This window comes from Cricetulus griseus, chromosome 5, assembly GCF_003668045.3.
Source record: "Cricetulus griseus strain 17A/GY chromosome 5, alternate assembly CriGri-PICRH-1.0, whole genome shotgun sequence".
NCBI classification, from domain to species: Eukaryota; Metazoa; Chordata; class Mammalia; order Rodentia; family Cricetidae; genus Cricetulus; species Cricetulus griseus.
Genome location: NC_048598.1, coordinates 53221377 through 53240665, shown reverse-complemented (window position 1 = coordinate 53240665; position 19289 = coordinate 53221377). Strand labels below are relative to the sequence as shown.

The following is a 19289-nucleotide window of genomic DNA, read 5'->3' as shown; positions in this document are numbered from 1 at the left end:
GTGGTCAGCTCAAAGCCAGCCCACCCTTCCCATAGTGGTTCCTGGGACTCTCACTGTTTATCCTCACCCTCTATCCTGCCCTTTCATAGGGTATTGACCTTCACAGGATCCAGCTATGGCCCTAGTGGAGTCTCCTCCCTGTAACTGTGCCTGCTGTCATCCCTTTCCAGTCACCCACTCTGCCTTCTGTAGGCTGACCTCACCCTCCCCGGAAACCGTTGCCGTTGCAGGGATGTCCCGGTCATAGCTTTTCTGCCCCTGTCTTCTCCATTTGACACCCTTGACGGTCGCTCTCTCCCTCACAATGTCCTCTGCCTGGCCTCAGTGACAGTGTCCCTAAGCTGTGCCCTCTCTCGATGTCCCTTCACATCTCCCTGAGTACTGCTATCTCCTAGGCTCCTGTCCTCAGCCATCTTCGGCTTAGTAAACAACTTAAGTCAGAAGTCCTCTGCTCGGAAGTTCCTTCTCTTGGGTTTCTTTGTGTTCATCTGTCCCTGAGATCTGCCTGACCCCAGGCTCCTGACCTGTCTTTCTGGCTATCAGATGGGGCAGTCAGTCCTCTGGGCATCCCAGTCTGTTCAAAACCAGCATGCTTACGATTAAACTTAATTTGCCCCAAATACTCCTTCACATTCTTTATCTTAACCAGCGGTGCCCCCATCCACCAAGCAGTTCAATCCAGTAGCTGGGGAGGGGGGGGGGGACGCTTGTCAATTTTTGTTTTTGCTTTTTGTTTTCCAAGACAGGGTTTCTCTGTGTAGCTTTGGAGGCTGTCCTGGAACTCACTCTGTAGACCACGTTGGCCTTGAACTCACAGAAATCCACCTGCCTCTGCCTCCCAAATGCTGAGATTAAAGGTGTGCACCACCACTGCCTGGCCGGGTTGTCTTTTCTTAATGGAACTCTGGTATCCAAACAGTTCAAACCAACTTTACCACCAAATTCTTCTAGCATCTGTCCCTCCCCTCCAAGCCTGCCATCACTGGCCTAGTCCAAGCTCATCATTTCTCATTCACTGACCGTTCTTGTTAGAAACCTATCAGTGAATTCGCTCATAATCCAACCACATTACTTCTTCACTTCAAAACTTCCAGGACAACAGGGTAGGTTTGTGAGTTCTTTATGGGGGCCACTGTCTGCTGTCCCTCTGGCCTGTGATCCACAACAGTTGGCATGAGCTATTGGATTGGGTCCATGCAAGCCCTTGGCAGAGGGGTCACTAGACAGGCCCTACAGAGAGACACCTAGGGGTGTCAGGTCTTAAGTCCCAGCAGGCCACTGATCTCAAACTGCCCTCTGGGACTTTTATTCAGCCCCCAACTCCTTAGCCCTACTTCACAAGGCTGAGGAAGCTGAGCTGGAAGGAGTGACTGATGGGATGTAAGAACACCCAAGCCTGAGCTTGCTGCCTAAGCAAGCCTAAAACTGTGTGTGCATCTGCTTCACACGGTACGAACCCTTGCTTTAAAGTGCTGGGAGTCAGGCAGAGTGGGCAATGGGCCCCAGCTGAGCCCTTGGGCAGTCCCCTATCCCTCAAAGCCAGGCTGTGATAGTGCCACAGCCAGGGTCCAGCCTATGATCCGTGCTTTATCAAAGGTTACCTGTCAGATGATCCAGGCAGAAGTCTCCCTATGAGATCATTCCTTCACTTGTAAAGCAAGAGGGGAGATTAGAGCATAAATACAGCCCTCTCTGTTACTCACTAACCAAGCAGTGTTGAGCTAGGTTTAAGTCTACATGTTGAACCAGTAAGGTGGCTCACTACTTGCTGCCAAGCCTGACAGCCTGAGTTCAACCCCCAGGTCCCACATAGAGAAAGGAGAGAACTTGCTTCCACAAATTGTCCTCTGACCTCCACACATGTTCCATGGTACACATACATACACAGATGAAATGTTAAAAGCTCTACATGCACTGATCTATGGGTATATGCATGAAATTATTAAACAATAAAAAAAGCATCACATTGTATCCCATGAATATCCATAAATATTATTTGTGTGAATAATGAATACTAAAAATATATTAATTTTTTAGAGCATACAGTTTTAGGGTTTTTTTGTCCCAGAGCAAATACTTTAAAAAAAAATCAAAACTCTACCTGTCTCACTTTCTTCATGGAGGTGGGAATAGCAACTACCTCCACCCTGGTTGTAAGAACTCCGTTACTGATGCAAAGACGGTTAGACCAACCTTCCAACCATCCCATATAGGCTTACGGTGAGTGTGGGTGGCTCCTGTTCACATTACTACAATGACTGCTCAATATGACCTCCTGTCACTGTTACCAGATTCTCCCAACCATCAGGCCATCTTCAACCAACCTTCAGCTAGCTAGACCACCCCCTCTGTGGCTTGATTCAGTTCCCCAAGACTGGTATCCTCTCCCAGACATACAATATTGGGGCAGGCAGGCCCGAGGATGCTAAGAACCTCTGATAACTAACTACACATGGGGACACAGAGGGTCAACTCTGGTCCTATCACTGTGTAACCTCAGGCAAGGCCAAACTCCTCACTGACCCCCACTTTTCTAGATGACTCCAGAGCCTACTAAACTCGCCTGTGGTTTCCCAAAAGGCCAGCTCACATGAGGGAGGTGATTTGACACATGCCTGGAGTCGCGCGTTTTCCTCAATTACACGTTTTATGGAGTATCCCAAAGAAATAATTAGTACCCACACTTGATGGATCCATAGATACTGATACTGAGAGAAGGTAGATAGGAGCATGGGAGTGAGCATCTGTCATGGTTGGTATTAGGTTCGTGACACAAAGAATGCTGGGAATGAGCAGCAGATTTGGTGGGAGTAGCCTTTGCTAACAACTCAAGTTTGAAACTGCTGATGTCTGGTCTCTTAGGAGCTGACACCTATCAGTGACTTGCTTTCTCTGGGTTTCTGTCTCCTGATTAAGGAAATGTGGGATGAAAAGACCAGCAGACGGCTTCCCAATGTTGGGCTTCTGGCGTGGTACAAGGCCCGCTCAGGCTAGGCCTGGATGGACTTATATTGGACCCTGGACCTCCGCAGCACCCCTGGGCACTGTGGAGTGATGGCTGTACCCATGGATGCAGAGCCAGGCTCCAAAGTCCAGTGTGAACTCTTCCTAGCATGCAGTCTTGGGCAGGTCAAGCTGCCTTCTTTTCTTGAACTGAAAACTGGTAGTGACATTTCACTGGGCACTGTAAGAGGAAAATTGAGTATTGTGTGCACAGGCACACATGCATACATGAATATACACAGGTTGTGCTTGTCACCTATTATTCTCAGCATTTGTCTATGCGGTGGGAAGTAGGGTTTCCATTACTGCTGGGAAGGGTCCTTGCTGGGCTCTGCCTCCCCTGCCTAGGCTCTCATCTTAGAGAAGCAGCGTGGGCCGAGAGTGAGGAGGCTACTACTGGAACACGGGTCCCCCAGATACTAGCCTAAGTCTCCTCTCTGGTTCAGCTGCCTTCCTCAGCCAGACCTGAGCTATATCAATGTCCACAGGCAAACTCCTTCCCTCTCTTTGGGACACTTTCCTTAAGGAGTCCTAGGGACAGTAGACTAGGTAACCTTCATGGGCTCTGCTGCCCTGGCTTTGGGTAGTTCTACAAATACACCACCCACTCTGCACTCTGCAGTCCTTGGCATTCCAGCTGTGCAAAGCCAAAACCACTAGCCTTGGAACCATCCTGGAGAGCCACTGCAGCTCTATAACCCTCCAATCAGCCTAGTAGGCTTGCAATTATCAAACAGCCCATCCCTAACAGGTACCATGAAAACCACTAGAGAATCATCTCCATTAAACAAAGATACACTCCCACCCCCACCCCAAGACCCCTCTGCATGTTTGCAGTGTTCTTCCTAAGACCTGACCTCTGGGCCACACATGCAGTGTCCCTTTGCCCCTCAGATGGGCAGTGCCTGGAAGACTACACAGAGTTCTCCCTAGTCTCTAGCCCAGTCTCTCACAGGCTCAGGGCAGCCAATCACAGCAGGCCAGGAGTGGCCCATCCCCTACTCAGGAGCCCCCTCCTCTCCTCCCTCCCTTTATGGGTGTGTCGCACACACTGAAGCTTAATCAGGTGAAGTGTACCTGGTTCCTAGTGCTGTAGCAGTGCAGCTGGGCCAGAGGCCAAGGGAGATGCAGAGAGGCACACAGGCAGCTTGGAGTTCCTGCAGCCACCTGGAGACCCAGGAGCCCCTGGCCAGGAACAGCAGTGTGCGAAGATCAAACCCCAGGCAAGTAGCTGATAACTGTGTGATGGAGACTGAGGGATGTGTTTCATCCTGAAATAGAGTCGGAGGAGGGAAGCCACTGTTTACTTAGGGCTTAGTCACCCCCTCACAGCTCGCCTACCCGAAGGAGAAGAAATAGAGCCGGGCCACCTGCTGGTAGGGTTGCAGCACCTACCCCTTGAGGGGAAAGGTGAGATTAACTGTGCTGACAGGGAGGGTGCCATCAGCCAGTGTCCGTCCATGGACCTGCCCTCTAGAGAGCCTGCTGGGTTTGGTCTAATGCCTGGAGGTACCCAGAGATCATCATGGGTCTTCTGAATAAAGAGGCTTTCCTGGACAGAAGTTAAAACGTGAAAGTATAAAATAGAGGCGAGAGTCTTGGCCTGGATCTGAACTTGAGAGCTGGCCCCAGGAGATGCGGGGCAGCAGGTGGGGGCAGGGCTTTTTGAGCAGACTTGTGAGAACTGCAAGCCCAACTTCATCACCCAGCAGCTATGCAACATGGGCCATTTTGCTTCTCCGCATCAATTCTAGCACCTGTCAACAGGGTCAGTAGTTGCTGTCTCCCAGCACTGCTGTAAAATGAAACAAGTGTTTAGCATTCAACGTGGGGGTGGGGGATGTGAGGGAAATATTTTGCAGCTTTTAACACTGAGGTTTACTAGACCTATAGGGTCTCCATGAAGCTCACTTCAGCTTTCAGACCCTTGGCTCCCCAGTCTGTAAAGGGGGGGGGGTTATAAAGCTACTCAGAAGGGAACTTGAGGAGATTAAATAAGTTGCTAGCACAAGGCAGGTGTCCAATAAGTAGCCACCCTTCTCTGTGTTAGGTGTTGTGTTGGTTAACATACACCGGTGCTTTATCCAGAGGCAGAGATTGCAAGCTGAGTTGTATCTTTTCAGGGCCCTGAACATCTGCATCTCTGATCCACTGCAGACATTAGACATGGGTGTGGCTCTCAAGCATGCCAGCCTGCCACAGCCACACTCAGCTCAGTACTGTGTACTCAGGAAGAACACAGTCCCCTCCATCTTTCTGGACACTTTCTGGGCACCTCCAACCTGTGGTGGGCCCTGCAGGATGGAGCAGTTCATGGGGCAGCATCCTGTGCTCTCTAGAGAGAGCAATATGCAAAAATGTGCATCAAGGTCAATGGGCATGCAAGAGGTCCCCACCATTGTCCCAGACAGATTGTGACTAAGGAGAGACCAATATATGAAGGCTTTGGAGACAGGAAAGGAATAGAAACAGCAGAGGGCAGAGAAGGCTCCATGGATAAAGAGATACTCAAACAGGTCCCAGCAGGAGGAGGAGGTAGAGAGGGAGTGGCTGATGCTCCGGGAAGGCAGCATCCCATGAACACAAGCTTAGAAGAGAGGACCCAAGGCTGATAGAACAAAGAGAGCAGAGCAGCAATGCAGTGTAGATAAAGCTGATGGGGGTTGTGGTGAGGGCATGATGAGGGAGGAAGGTAGCAGCAGCCCACTGAGAATCCTCTATGCCAAGCAAGGGAATCAGACCATGGAAGGTATCAGCTGTCTCTCTGGGGGCACCATGACCAAAGCAATATTTTAGACAGATGCATATGGGGCATCCAGAGCCCGGGCACCAGTTACTGCCCCCATCAATAGCAGCAGCCGTTTACTGAGCATTCATCCAGACAACTCTCAGAGGCCTGGTCCTCCTGAACCTTACCCCTAGCAAATCCTGGTGCTAATCCCATACAGAAGAAATGTCATGGAAGAGAACTGTTCACACTCCCAAAGCTGGGAAATGACAGAATCAGGGTTCTAAGCCACATTCAGCCAGTTCCAGAATTCCCAGTCCTAAATAAGGTAAGGAGACATGAGAAGGTGAAGGAGGCAGATCAGAGAATCTAGCAGCAGCCTGGATGAATGAGGTGGTGAGGACCTCAGCTACCATGAAGGGGACAAAGTGGTGGCAGCTGGGAAAAAAGGATAGCAATTCAACCTGCTTTCAGGTCCTGGTTTGACTAACCCATCTCCCTCCTGCAGAGGGCCTGGAGACATCATAGTTCTACCCTGACACAAGGATGTCCCAAGTGCTCAATCACATTTGTCTGGTCCCTCCTTTCAGGTGCTATGGCCCAGTTAGCCCCCGGGGCATGGAGTGACTTTCCACCTGTGAGTTCTGAGTCTGTTAACTTCCCTGGGAGTCCTTGAACATTTTCTCCGTGGTCCCCAAAGGGTTTTCCATGGTGAAATCCTACAGGGGAACCCTTTGTGGAAATGGGCTCCTTTTTCCTCTGTCCCCTGGGTTGGCAATGAGGTAGACTCCACAGTACTGCTCTTTATATGAGCTCAGCCCTGGGATTTGAGCAGGACTCTCAAGGAAGCAGACAGACGTGGTGGTGAACAGCTCCCCCAGGGAATGTCCACTCCCATTGCCCCAGACTCAGCCCATGGCTCCAGCTTGCAGGCCAGGCCTACTGTTATACCCCAGGGTCACAATGCATTTCCTCAGCAAAACTGTGTGCTTCGCCCTGACATCCTTCACTGCCTACAGAAAGGATTCCCTTCTGTGTGGCCTTCCTTTGAGATTCATGTGATGGAGCCCAAAGCCTTCATGAACACCGGGGTGGTGGGGTCACAGCAACACAGCATTGGGACAGCAGTAGGTGTCCCTGCAAGCCAGATCCCAGACTCCTGGTCACTCTTTACCACCCCCACCCCACCCCACCCCATTCTCAAGTGCCCTGATACCAACCCCCATTGGACTCACTGGAGTCCTCAGAGGAGATTCCCATTTCCAAGAGGAAAGATGGGGACAGTTTTGTCTTAGAATAAGCGTTAGCTTTGGAACAGGAGTCCAGATGTCATGGCTCCTAAGCATAGCCTCTTCCTCCCTGTTTGGGGCACAGTGGAAAGCATTGGGCAGCATTGGCAGGATGAGTATTGTGTATGAAATGCCCCTTCGGTCTTCCAGATCACAGACTACTTGCTCACACTCCTGAACCGTAAAGATTCAGCCCTGGACTGTTCCAATACACACACCAGGATCCCTTGACTCCCAGCCAAGATTTAATCATCAGAGTGACCTTGGGAGAGTCACTTCCTCTCTATGTCTGCTTTCCTACCTGATAAGACCCTACCTGTTCCATAGTGAGAATTAGCAGTGTTTACACACACGTGGATATGTATTGTTTAGAATAGGGACTGGCATGGAACATCCTGGGCTCCCAGGCTTAGCTGTTATTGTCCTGTCCGGGCATGCTCTAAACTCTAAGTTGCTGCAGGCTCCTGAGCTAGCAGGTTATTGCTTCTTTGGGTCAGTCTATCAGGTCTTCTGATGACAAATCTAAGAACAAATGTTTTCCAAAGCTCATTGCAGGCTTGCAAGTACATTTGAAAAATTGGTCCCAAACTAAAGAGAGGATGATGCCTGATTGACAGCTGCTGTGGTGGATGACAATCACAAAAGCTGACAATGGTTTCCCTTTGATATCAATCCAGAACTTCAGTTCATAAAATGGCTTAGCTAACTTACTCGCTGGATCACCAGTTCCTGGGTGCATCAGACACACAATACTGTCCCCATGTCTCAGAAGCTCGGAGCATGACTGGGATGTACGCACAGGACGCTTCCCTTTTTACCATGTAGAACAGTTTCTTCTCTCTTTGACTTCTTTTTGGTGGCATTGGTTTGTCTCTCTTGTGTAGAGTGAGTGAGGTTTACTCAGGAGCCCAGCTTCACCAATATGAATTCCAACCCTGTCTATACCAACCATGTGACCTTGTGCAAGGAACTTAACTACTCTGTGCTTAGGTGTCCTCATCTGTCAGTCCTAACATCGAAGGCTTGGAGTAGCTCTCTGACCCACTAAGAACAGCGCCTGTTACCTGGGTGAGTGCTAGGTGTATATTCCGCATGGCCACTACCATGTGGTCCTGCCCTGCTCTGAAGCTGAGGGCAGCAATCTAGGTCATGTTCAACTGCACCCATCCCACAAAGGGCTCCTAGAAGGAGCTCAGAGGACATTTGTGTGTGACATACAGGAGATCACACCTGTGCATACATTTGGTTAGAATCAGGTGACTTCCATGACCTTCTCATTCAGACATTTGAGGGGACAATTGGGACTTAACATGCAGAATTTTCCTTTTATATGGTTGTTCAGACAGATATGATTCTGAAAGATGTTAGAGGGTGCTTGTCAGCTGCAGCGTCGTTTCTCATAGCCACAAACAGGGGTCCTAGAGCTCTTGGTAGCTCTATGCTTGGCCACCTGCCTTATTGACGGAAGCTCAGTTCTTAGAGGATGCCATGTGGCCCATAAATATTACCCTCATCTACAGCAGCCACGGAGGTAAATGGCATCACTTTCATTTTGCAGATGAGAACTCTGAGGCTTATAAAAATTAGGGCTAAGTCTGCTTGACCAGAGACAGGAACTGCCAGGTGGACACTCAACACTAGGCTGTCTTTCTCAAGAGCATCCTGGGTAACAGGCTCTCCTCCCAGTCCTGGGGCTGAGAAGACAGAAGCCCAATACCCTTCCTGTAGAGTGAGGGATGTTCTCAGATCATCTTCCTGTGACTTCTCAACAGTTATAAATTCTGAGGTTTTAGGAAAGACTAGGCTCCTCATCCAACTCCAGCTGCTAACAGTTCCCTTAATAAAACAATTCTTATTAAAATGTAGGGGCCCCTGTCCAGTCAAGAAGACCCTCATATATCAACCAGCTAGACCCTGGTACATTGCAACCAAGCTTTGGGACTACGAGCAAGGCTCTCAGCCTCAGTCAGTTCCTCTTCTGCAAGCAAATGATGCCCTAGGTCCTGTCAGGTGCAAGGAGACTGCTAGGCAAAACAGCAAGCACCAGAGCCCTTGGCGAAACTGGCTGAAGAAATGATGCTGGAGAGCAGTCATGGATCCCCAACCCTAAGGCAGAAGGGAGGAACATGAGAGCCTTGCAGGGGACTCACTTCTTTCTGAGCAGACCAAAGGCAAGTGGGACTGATCCTGGCTGCTGGGCCATGCTGATCCAGAGGACACAGCACTATTTTCCAGCCCATTTAAGGTACAAGTGAGCTCACAGTCACAGAACATGACTGCTGGTCTCCTAGGCTTGGTCCCATAGACGAGTTACCATACCTCATGGAGCATAAAGCATTCCAAAATGGCTACTCATGTTGATGCATATTTGGAGGCATTTAATACACACATGTGAGAGTGGCCAGGTTTTCCTTCTAAACTATTTATAGGCTATTAGACAAACCCCTTAATGAGCACTGTGACGTTTCTTCTTCCTCCTTTTTCTCCTCTTCTTTTTCCCTTTTCTGTGTTAAAGTATGTATTCTGGATATTTTAGGCAGAATTCCCCAAAGTGTATTTAAGGCTTAAGAATTTCTTAAGGTGATGTGTAGTTCATTTTGAATTTCCAAGTTTGACACAAACAGGTTTTTTGTTTTTTGTTTTTTTCCTGCAAGGCCCTGTGGATCACCAAGTAGGAGAATGTGGGCTGTGTTTATCAAACTTACAGAGTATAGAGCATCTTGGGGAAAGGCCTTAGTGACTACTTTCCCAGGGATGCAGGAGACAATGCTGAAAGCCAGTGACTTCATCCACTGAGTCCTTCTGGTTTAAGGCAGTTGAATGGAGGGCTAGCTCGGGAGGTGGTCATTGCTGCCAGGAAGCACCGTTGTTCACTGGGCACTAGCCAGGGATCTCTCAGGGCCATAGAAAAAGCAGCAGAGTTGTGAAGAGCTTGCATTCCTCAAACCCTCTTCCAGAGCCATGGTTTGCCTGTGGAAAGGGTTGTTTGGCCACCTTCTGACCTCAGACCCTAACTCCAGTCCCAATGAAGACAGTGAGAAAAACAAGACAGGGGTGATATGGGCAGGGATGTCTACTATGCACCCCTTTATCTAATAAGGTGCCTAATATTAACTTCATGCACTATTTTTATTCAAATCAGATAACAATACATAGATAACTGCACATATATATGTGATGAAAGTTTACGTGCTGTTTCTGCTCAACAAACTCAAGGAAAAAATAGTAGAGTTGACAGAAATCCACACAGCTCTTCCTTGCTAGTCCTGTAACCCTCAGTCTCTAGCAGGAGCTACGAGAGGAAGTTTGAACGAGACAAAATCAGGATCTGAATTTTATTCATCTGCCACTTGCATTTCTTCTCATCACCACACTGTGGCACTGCTGACAGTCACTTCTAACGGGTCTGATCGTCAAGAATCTTAGAGGCTTGGAAGGGGTGACTGACTAACTACTATTGTTAGTGTGGGTTGTTGTTTTCTTTTCTTTTTCTTTTTTCCCTAAACTCGGGAAAAAGCAGTTTCTCATCATGTTCTCAGGAGTAAGCTCATGATGTTTGGCTCCAAGAATCCCATGCCCCAACCCCTAGCAAAACATCTTCCCAAAGGTGACCAACGTGACCTTAGCAGAAGCTGAACACTAACACTATAACTTTAATCTACAGTGGGGCATCCCTCCAACAGGAGATCTAACTTAATAAGATCCTTTGTTAGGTCAGTTCGAGCCTTTCTGATCCCCTGATAGGGTGCCGATCACCAAGAGAACCACTACAGAGGAGCAAGAAACTGAGTATGGTTGATTAGCATGCATTAGTCCACAGGGCTTGGACAAGTGACTTAACCGTTATGCACCTCTGTTTTCTCACCTGCAAAAATAGGTAATATTAACCACCTCACAAGAATGGTGTGAGAACACGAGAATGTTTAAGAATAGCACTTAGAACAGCGTCTTACATATCGTAAGCTGAAATTGTCATTATTTTACAGCAAGTCTGCTGACTGGAGAGGGCCTTGCATGCAGAGGCTGTTAGTAATGTCGGTCTCAGTTTATAAGGTGGGGTAAGAATTGCTATGTGAAGACACAGTCCACTGCAGGAGTCTTCTCCCCAGCTCCCTGGCAACTTATCTATTTTTTTTCCAACAGTGGAGAGAGAATTGGCCTAGAACAACACAGGCCCATGTGAGGCTTCTTATGTGAGTCACTTTTCTGAATAGTTTTATGAAAAACAAATGATGCACAGACTGTTTATTTTAAAAATAACTTCTGAATGTTAAATCAACATGAGACATTGTCTTCTTAAAATTGTCATTAATATAAATAAACTTCTGCCCTCTAGCAGATCAAATGTAAACAATCGAGTCTAGATCCCAAATTTTTAAAGAAACAGAACAATACTGGCAAGTATCTTGAACAATCTTTATGTGCCCAGCACTGAGTGAGGGACTTTACCTTTAAAAGAAAAAGCCTAGCCCTGCCTGCTGAGGCTCACGACCTGAGTAAAGTCTCAGATACTCAACCCTGACAGCCCAGGCTGGGTTCTGGAAAGCTCAGGCAATGTGGGCAGAAGCAGTATTTGAACTCTTTCATGGGCACAAGCTTAGCAAAGAAGAGAGGTGCTCAGGGACCCACGATTGCAGTATTAGCCAAGGTGTGAGTCAGGAATGAGCAAAGGACATCAGGAAATTACCCTAACGGAGCCAAGGGTCAGTCAGAGAAGAGATGTTTTCTAGAGTGTTCCTCCGCAATCAGTGGGGAGCTCTGGTCGGAGGGCTGTTCACAAGAGTGAGAAGATATGAATTTTGGTCCTGATGTCTTATATACCAGCTTCCACTCGAGAGATGTGCCAGTTTCCATGGGTCCTGGTTGGTTTGTTCTTCTCAGTCAGCATGGAGGAAAACACTAACTGGGGACAGACTGGGGCCTGAAAAAAAGGAAAGAAGCAGGAGGGCACAGAAGACACCAGGTAACCTGAGATTGCCACCAGTTCTCAGGCAGGGAGAGGATTGGCTCTTTTCTGCCACATAGAGAAGACTTCACCACTGCCAAGGCCTCGGGATGCTCCGTTACTCTTCATACAAGCTGTTTGCTAACCCATTCAGTAAACTCTGAGCAGCCTCCTCAAAAGGAGGACAAACAATAGAGCAACAAGTGCTACAAGGACGTCTAGGAACACTGGACACACACAAGGGCAGGGAACAAGAGGCTTGCTGCGGGGGGGAGGGAAGAACATACAACTTGAATCTGATAAGCACAGCTGATGAGACCTGGTGGTACTTAAACTTGACACAGACCAATTATTTCCAAAATAACAGCTTTCTAAAACCTGGGAACGGCTACATGTAATTATGCCCCGCCCTGGCAAACCCAGTTTTTGGCCTAATCCTCTTTCTTGGCTATTCAGCCAGGATTTATGGAGCATCAATTACATGCCAGAGATGGGGCTTGTCTTGGGCAGATACAGAAAAAGAAGACACCCACTTAAGTGCCATAGAGTAGAAAGCCAAGAGGATGGGAGATGCTGTGTCCTGGACCCAATGTGGCCTGGGACAGGGAAGGAGCAAGTGACAGTCTCTCTGCAAAGCAACTTTGAAAGAGCAAACAGCACTTGAGTGCTTTGTAACCAGAGTTGTCTTTCATTCACCAGGGAGACTTCTGTGATAACTTGAGATGGCTGCTGCAACCCTTCCTGCTAATTCAATAGGCTTCTTTAAAGTATTTTATTATTGTTAATCCTGTCTTCATGTGTGGGTATGTACAAATGAGTACAGGCGCTCACAGAGGCAAAGGGTAGTGACTGGAGTTACAGACAGGTGTCCAGACAGGTGTGAGGCCCTGATGTGGCCTCTGGAAACCCAGGCTTTTGCAGGAGCAATGCCCGCACCTCCCCAAAGTCGTACTGTTTTCCCTCCTGATCATTTCTGGAGATAGGAGTGCCACAAGGGCCTTTTCTTACTGATATTTTCACTCTTCTCTACTTTCAGCAAAATTCTGGGACCTCTTCGGCAGAGCTGGCGCACTCGCTGCCCTCACTACTTCCCCGCAGCTTGGGGATCCTGCAACATGAATCAATGAAGAACAAGAACTAAGCACTGGAGGACCTGGTCATGGAGGCTCACAGCTAGTGCCAGGAGCAGGTGCCAGTGTTGGGCTTCAGGAAGAGGCAAGACTTGCAGATCACGAGGGCCAGGGAAGAGGACGAATGTCCTCAGATTACTCAGTACATGGCAGCACAAGCAAGATCGCAGCAGGTACCTGCTGAGCCGCCGCAAGGCGCTGCACTTGTCCAGAGCTATGACTCAGTTTAAGAAGTCCAGGCCAACCCCCCAAAAATCAAAATGAAGCCTTAGCAACTCTCTAAGAGCTGCTAGCGATGTGACTTGTCCCCGTGGTCAGGACTACACAAAGCCCGAGGAGAGGCCATTCGGTGAGGGCCTCACTCTGGGTCCAGCTCCGCGGGAGGCAATGAACAGTAACTTCTGCCGGGCCCTGGTGGAGCGCGGGGCTTCTAGCGGCATGCAGCTGGGTGTCGTGGCCCCTGCAGGACAGAAGCCGCTGGCAGCCACCGAGCCCCTGGGCAACATGCCCTTCCTGCTGTACCCGGGCCACGCCGAGCCGCCTTATTACGACGCCTACGCTGGGGTGTTCCCCTACGTGCCCTTTCCAGGCGCCTTCGGGGTCTACGACTACCCGTTCGAGCCCGCCTTCATCCAGAAGCGCAACGAGCGCGAGCGGCAACGCGTCAAGTGCGTGAACGAGGGCTACGCGCGCCTCCGCGGCCACCTCCCCGGAGCCCTGGCCGAGAAGCGGCTCAGCAAGGTGGAGACCCTGCGCGCCGCCATCCGCTACATCAAGTACCTGCAGGAGCTGCTGAGCGCCACCCCCGACGGCGAGCCACCCGCCGCCAGCTCCCCGCCTCCAGTCCGCGTCGGCCAAGGCAACGCGCCGCAGCCCCCCTTCCTGGTGGCCGATTCCAGGGGGTCCTCCTCCTTCTCCTCCTCACCTTTCTTGGAGTCGGAGGAACCCCGCCTTTGATCGGGGCCAGAGGCCTCGACTTGTCCCTCTAGGGATCAGTAATGGGAGCTGCTGGATCATCTGTGCCGGGCAGGGCAAGCTCTTGGGCCAAATGTGCCGATCTGGAGTAGAAAGGGCGAGATGGGGATCCCAGAAGGTGGTGAGGGCAATGAGGAGCGGAGCCTTGGACAGCTCCTGGACCTGACCGCTGTTTGGCCACAGGGCGGCTCTGTTGTCCAACACAGCAACAAGTTCCCTGGAAGCGGTCGCGCTTTGACTGTTTCATGTCATGCCTGGGTCTTCCACAAGATGGCCTCAAATACTAGCGGGGAGCTTGATCACCTCTAGAGAGCAAGAATTCCAGACGGAGAAGGAGGGAGGTCGGGCAGCTGCTTGAATTCAGCACCCTGGAACTGACAGACTTGAGAGAAGTGTGTGTGTGTGTGTGTGTGTGTGTGTGTGTGTGTGTGTGTGTGTGTGTGTGTGTGTGTGTGTCTGTGTGTGTGTGTGTGTGTGTCTCTGTGTGTGTGTGTGTGTGTGTGTGTGTGTGTGTGTCTCTGTGTGTGTGTGTGTATGCGCCCACACTTCTGTCGCTGGTGCTGATTGACTTCCTTGACAGCAAGTGATCACCTCCCCTCTCCCACCCTTTGAAATAGTCTTCTGGTCTTTTCCCATGTTAAGGACTTTCATCCCTCCCTTGCCCTCAAGGCCTGCAAGCTTCTAGGGTCTATCGACACTGTTTACACCAAGGGCTAAATAAAAGGACTGTTGAATGTTGTGTTTCCTGAATTATGCCTGTGCCCACCCTCTACCTTGTTCCTCTTCTTGATTTGATTCCCCAGCCCCACACTTTCTGCAAAGGTGTGTGTGGGTGGGTGTTTGCTAGCTTTGCAATCAACTAACATTTCCAGCGAGCTTAATACACGCTGACACGGCATGCTAGAGGGGTCTTGGTTCTAGAGAGAAAGCACACAGACCTTGTATAATGAAGGATATGAGGAGTGGGGGCTGTTGAGAGCCATGCACATTCAAGGTTGCCTGGCAGTCTTTCACCTCAGCAGCTCCATTTCTGACAGGAGAAGGCATGACGGTCCTGGGCTGATCCTCACAGATCCTGAGACTGGAGTGGGGGGCATATGCTGAGCTAGGCCACCACCCAGCACCTTCTCTGGACAGAGCCATGGAGCTAGGGTCAGGGGGAACTTAATCTCTGCATGAGGGAACTGTCTGGCTTGTGGCTCCACACTGTGGCTCCACACTGCTCCTCTTCCTGAACCCCATTGCCCAGCTCCAAAGACTTCCTGTCTCACACTGCCCCTGCCCCATCTCAGGCCTGGGTTTAACTCAGCCCTTTACATCCAGCCCTTGCCTTCCTTGGGGGCAGTTTGGGATGTCACTGACTGGACTGGAAGGAATGACAGCTGCCTGGCCTCAGGAGCTTGGGCTGGGCAGCAGGGCTAATTTTACTCGCTGGGAGCAGAGAGAGTAATCCACCCACCCCCACGCCCGCCCTGTCTGATTGCCTCAGCAGGACAGGCTCAGTCGGGCCCAGTCCCCAAGGTGGGGGCATTGGGGACACAGGGAAGAGAGGGCCGTGGGCTGGGTGAGCAAGGGAAAGAAGAGGTGTCAAGGAAGCCATGGAGCCGTCCTCACCCCAGGATGAGGGCCTGAGGAAGAAACAGCCCAAGAAACCTGTCCCTGAGATTCTGCCGAGGCCACCCCGAGCCTTGTTCTGCTTGACTCTTGAGAACCCCCTGAGGAAGGCCTGCATCAGCATTGTGGAATGGAAGTATCCTTAGTACCTGAGCAAGTGGGAGTGGGAGGGTGTGGGATGAAGGAGAGGGGATGGGCTGGTCACACAGCTCAGGCGTTTAGTATCAGGGGGACTGGGCTCTTGGAAGAGGGTTAACCTACTACCTGGTGAAGGCAGGCAGGCAGGCAGGAAGGAAGGAAGGAAGGAAGGAAGGAAGGAAGGAAGGAAGGTCTCCACCACAATGGAAAGAGACCTTCCTGGGCCTGAGACCACTCTGGTCATAGGTGACATCCAGAGATAGCAACTGGTCATCTAGGGAAGGGCCTGTGCTCATGGGAGTTGTTTCTAAGTGTGCCCAAGTCTCTGTCATCATGGGTACCACTCCATGGTTTTGAATAAGAAGATGGAAAAGTAGAAGCTCCGAGGAAACCCTCCATGGTGGTTGTGGTGGGGGGTGGAGAGAGTGACAGTCCAGGGACAACTTCCACTGGCTCAAGTCTCAGTTACAAATGGAACTGGTGAAATGGATTTGAGGGAAGGCCTACTCTTAGTGGTTCCTAGATGCTGGCAAGCAAACTTGGGTGTTTTAGCTCAGTAGTGCCCTGGGGACAGGGACCTTGATGTTTCTCTGGGTTTGCATGAAAGTTCTGAAAGAAGAATGATGAAACTATCTGGGTTATTTGGGGGATAGGAGGGGCTGCAGACTGTGCTGAGTGGGTGCTGAGAGTCAGGAATATTTGAAATATTTTTGACATGCTCTGAAAGAGTGGGATTCCATCAGCTGTTCCTTGGGGGGGGGAGAACTGGAGATAACTGGAAGGGTAAGAGAGATACAGAGCCAGGTAGAGACAGTGATTTCCATAGACTGATTCCCATAGCTGCACTGTGCCAGACCGCATCACCTCCAGACCCCGGCCTCCTTGCCTGTCTCCTGTGAGAGCAGCTTCCTCTGTTCCATCCTCTACTCCACTAAGCCCACTCCACCCACAAATCTATTCTGTGACATCCCATCTCATCTCTCTTCAAACCCTGAAATTTCTGGGAAGAGTATGGGATTTGTATCCAAACCTAATTACATAGCATGCATTCTACTCCCTACCCCCGAATGGCACACCAAAGACTGTGTCTCAATTTACCTTCCTCACATTAGCTTTCTAAATGACCAGTAAGTTCAGAAGGGTGGGTTTCAGGGCACCCTTTGGAAATAATTGCTGGAGACAGGTGTATCTGGGAAGGGTGTAAGTGCAACCCTATGCACACCAGTGTGTGCACACAGCCCTGGAAACCTGACTTTCCCATCCATTTTCCATCTTTCCCAATCCTATTGAACATACATCAACCCCCAGCCTTCCTGGACATTTTGGAAGACAAGCCCCCTCAAATCATTACGTGGCCTGACTCTCTCGTAGCACTATAGTGATTTCCAGACTGGCCTTTTTTAGTCTCTTCCACTCAACCCCACACATCCCACAGATGACTCGGGGCCTCTCCTTAACCCTGGCACCAGACCCTTTGAGACCATCATCTTGCTCACCATCTTCGCCAACTGTGTGGCCCTGGCAGTGTACCTGCCCATGCCTGAAGATGATAACAACACTCTGAACCTTGGCCTGGTAAGAAAGTCTTCCCTTCCTTCCTCTTGCATTCCTCAGCCCTTGCTAGGAGTCACCCTTGGCTTTGCTCTGGTGGGAGAAGCTGGTGCCTTGGACACAGACCGTTGTCCTCACACCACCGAGCTGCTCAGTGGTCCTGCAGATTACCAGACTGAACCTGTTTAGCTCGGTTCCATGATTGATATCCATCGGTCAGCATTTGCCATGCCAAGCACCCAACAGGCGCAAACTCATGGAGCTTTCCCAAGAACTCCCCAAAGTAGTACCAGTTGACAGATGTGGAAGCTGGGCCACAGCTGGGTGAACCAGGGAGCTGGGCACCCACCTCCTCCCTTGGACAGAATCCAGAATGCGGCTCCCACTGAGCTCACCTACTAGGGGTATGTGATATAGAAATCTCCAGAAAGAGCATTACAGACCTGCAGTGTCTCTCTCTCTCTCCCACCCTGTCACCAGAAACACAGCAAGATCTCCTGACTAGTTTTCATTAATGAATTATAGCATCTCCACAGCAGTCTCCATGGTATACTATAAGATTATCAGAAAGTAAATAACTGAATAAATAAAGCAAAAACCTACTCTTCAGAACCCTGAGGATAGGCATTTAGGATAGCCCTCATATAAGCTTCTAAAAGGCCTCATACCCTGGTCTTACTGACTTTGGATCTTGCTCTTATATTTATTTTTAAAATATTTTTATTTTTCAAATTATGTGTACACATGTGTGACTCTGTGTGGGCACTTACAGTGTCCTCAGAAACCAGAAGATGAAATTGGATAACCCTGGAACTAGAGTTAATGTAGTTATGAGGTGACTTACATGGGTGCTGGGAACTGAACTTAGGTCCCCTACAAGAGCAGTACTCACTCTTAACCACAGAGCCATCTCTCCAGCCCTTGGATCTTGCCCTTCTGTTGACTGTATCCCCAAGGTGGTAAACAGAATGAGGACTCCTAGAGAAGTCCACTTCCACTGAGCAACAAAGAGCTGACTGGGAATATGACTCAATGATGAGATACTTGCTCAGCATCCAGACGGCCTGGGATTCCACTCTAGTACCAAACACATACAGAGAGACACACACAGACACACAGACACACAGACACACAGACACACAGACACACACACACACACACACACACAGACACACACACACACACACACACACACACACACACACACACCCCCAATAGGACAGGAACTTTGGAGTTCCATTTTCCCCTGTACTGAAACCACAGGGCTTGGAGACAGGAGGTCCATCTGCATGCATCCAGGGCCAGAAAGAAAAGTGTGTGTGTCTCTGCCTCTCCTCAGGCTGGTTTCCATGGTAATCTATTCTGAACTGGGGAGAAGCTGGATGCTAAATGTGTGTTTGCTGAGAATGGAAATAACTGAGTTCCTAGAATGGTACTAAATGAGGACAGGGCCAGTGCAGCCTCTGCTGTCAGGGAAGCTGCTGTGTGCAGCCAGGGCCTTCTCAAAAGAAGCTCAATTTTCCATGTCCATGGATTTAGGGAGAGTTACGTCGTGACTTCAGAATTTGGCGTTATGTGCACTTTACGAAGTTGAATGCTTTTGGTGCTGTGTTTATGCTTCTATCACTGGGAAGGTGGAAACGAAAGGATCCCTGGGGCTCACTGGCCATCTATCCTAGCTGGATCAGTGAGCCCTAGTTCCTAGTGAGAGGCTCTGCCTCAAAGAAACAAGGTGGCCAGCTCCTGGGGAATGATAACCCTAGGTTGTCCTTTGGTCTCCACATACATAGACACACATGTACCCATGCACCTGCACACACATGAACATGTGTGCATACCCACATGGACATATACACACACACAAAAGAGGTTGACTCTTTTTGCAAGAAACTGCCTTCTTTTAAGGACATTAAACC

At 49.8% G+C, this 19289-nt stretch overlaps 2 protein-coding genes across 4 annotated transcripts in view; both read left to right on the top strand.

The window, feature by feature from the left end:
• Positions 1-11550: 11550 nt before the first annotated feature.
• On the top strand, positions 11551-14312 carry Ascl5 (achaete-scute family bHLH transcription factor 5). The gene is made up of 2 exons (XM_027418107.2): positions 11551-11983; positions 13002-14312. The coding sequence occupies exon 2, from the start codon at positions 13483-13485 to the stop codon at positions 14050-14052; it is 570 nt and encodes a 189-aa protein (XP_027273908.1). The 5' UTR covers positions 11551-11983; positions 13002-13482; the 3' UTR covers positions 14053-14312.
• A 1356-nt stretch (positions 14313-15668) lies between these two features.
• The window catches only part of Cacna1s (calcium voltage-gated channel subunit alpha1 S), a 63613-nt gene continuing 59992 nt past the window's right edge, over positions 15669-19289 (top strand). For all 3 annotated transcript variants that reach the window (XM_027417492.2, XM_035445209.1, XM_035445208.1), the window contains exons 1-2: positions 15669-15820; positions 17292-17397. In XM_027417492.2, the coding sequence (XP_027273293.1) occupies positions 15669-15820; positions 17292-17397 (258 nt within the window). The remainder of the gene's footprint in view (positions 15821-17291; positions 17398-19289) is intronic.

Excerpts from the sequence above, each read along its gene's own strand:
- Ascl5 (XM_027418107.2), top strand. The coding sequence starts at position 13,483 with ATGAACAGTAACTTCTGCCGGGCCCTGGTGGAGCGCGGGGCTTCTAGC.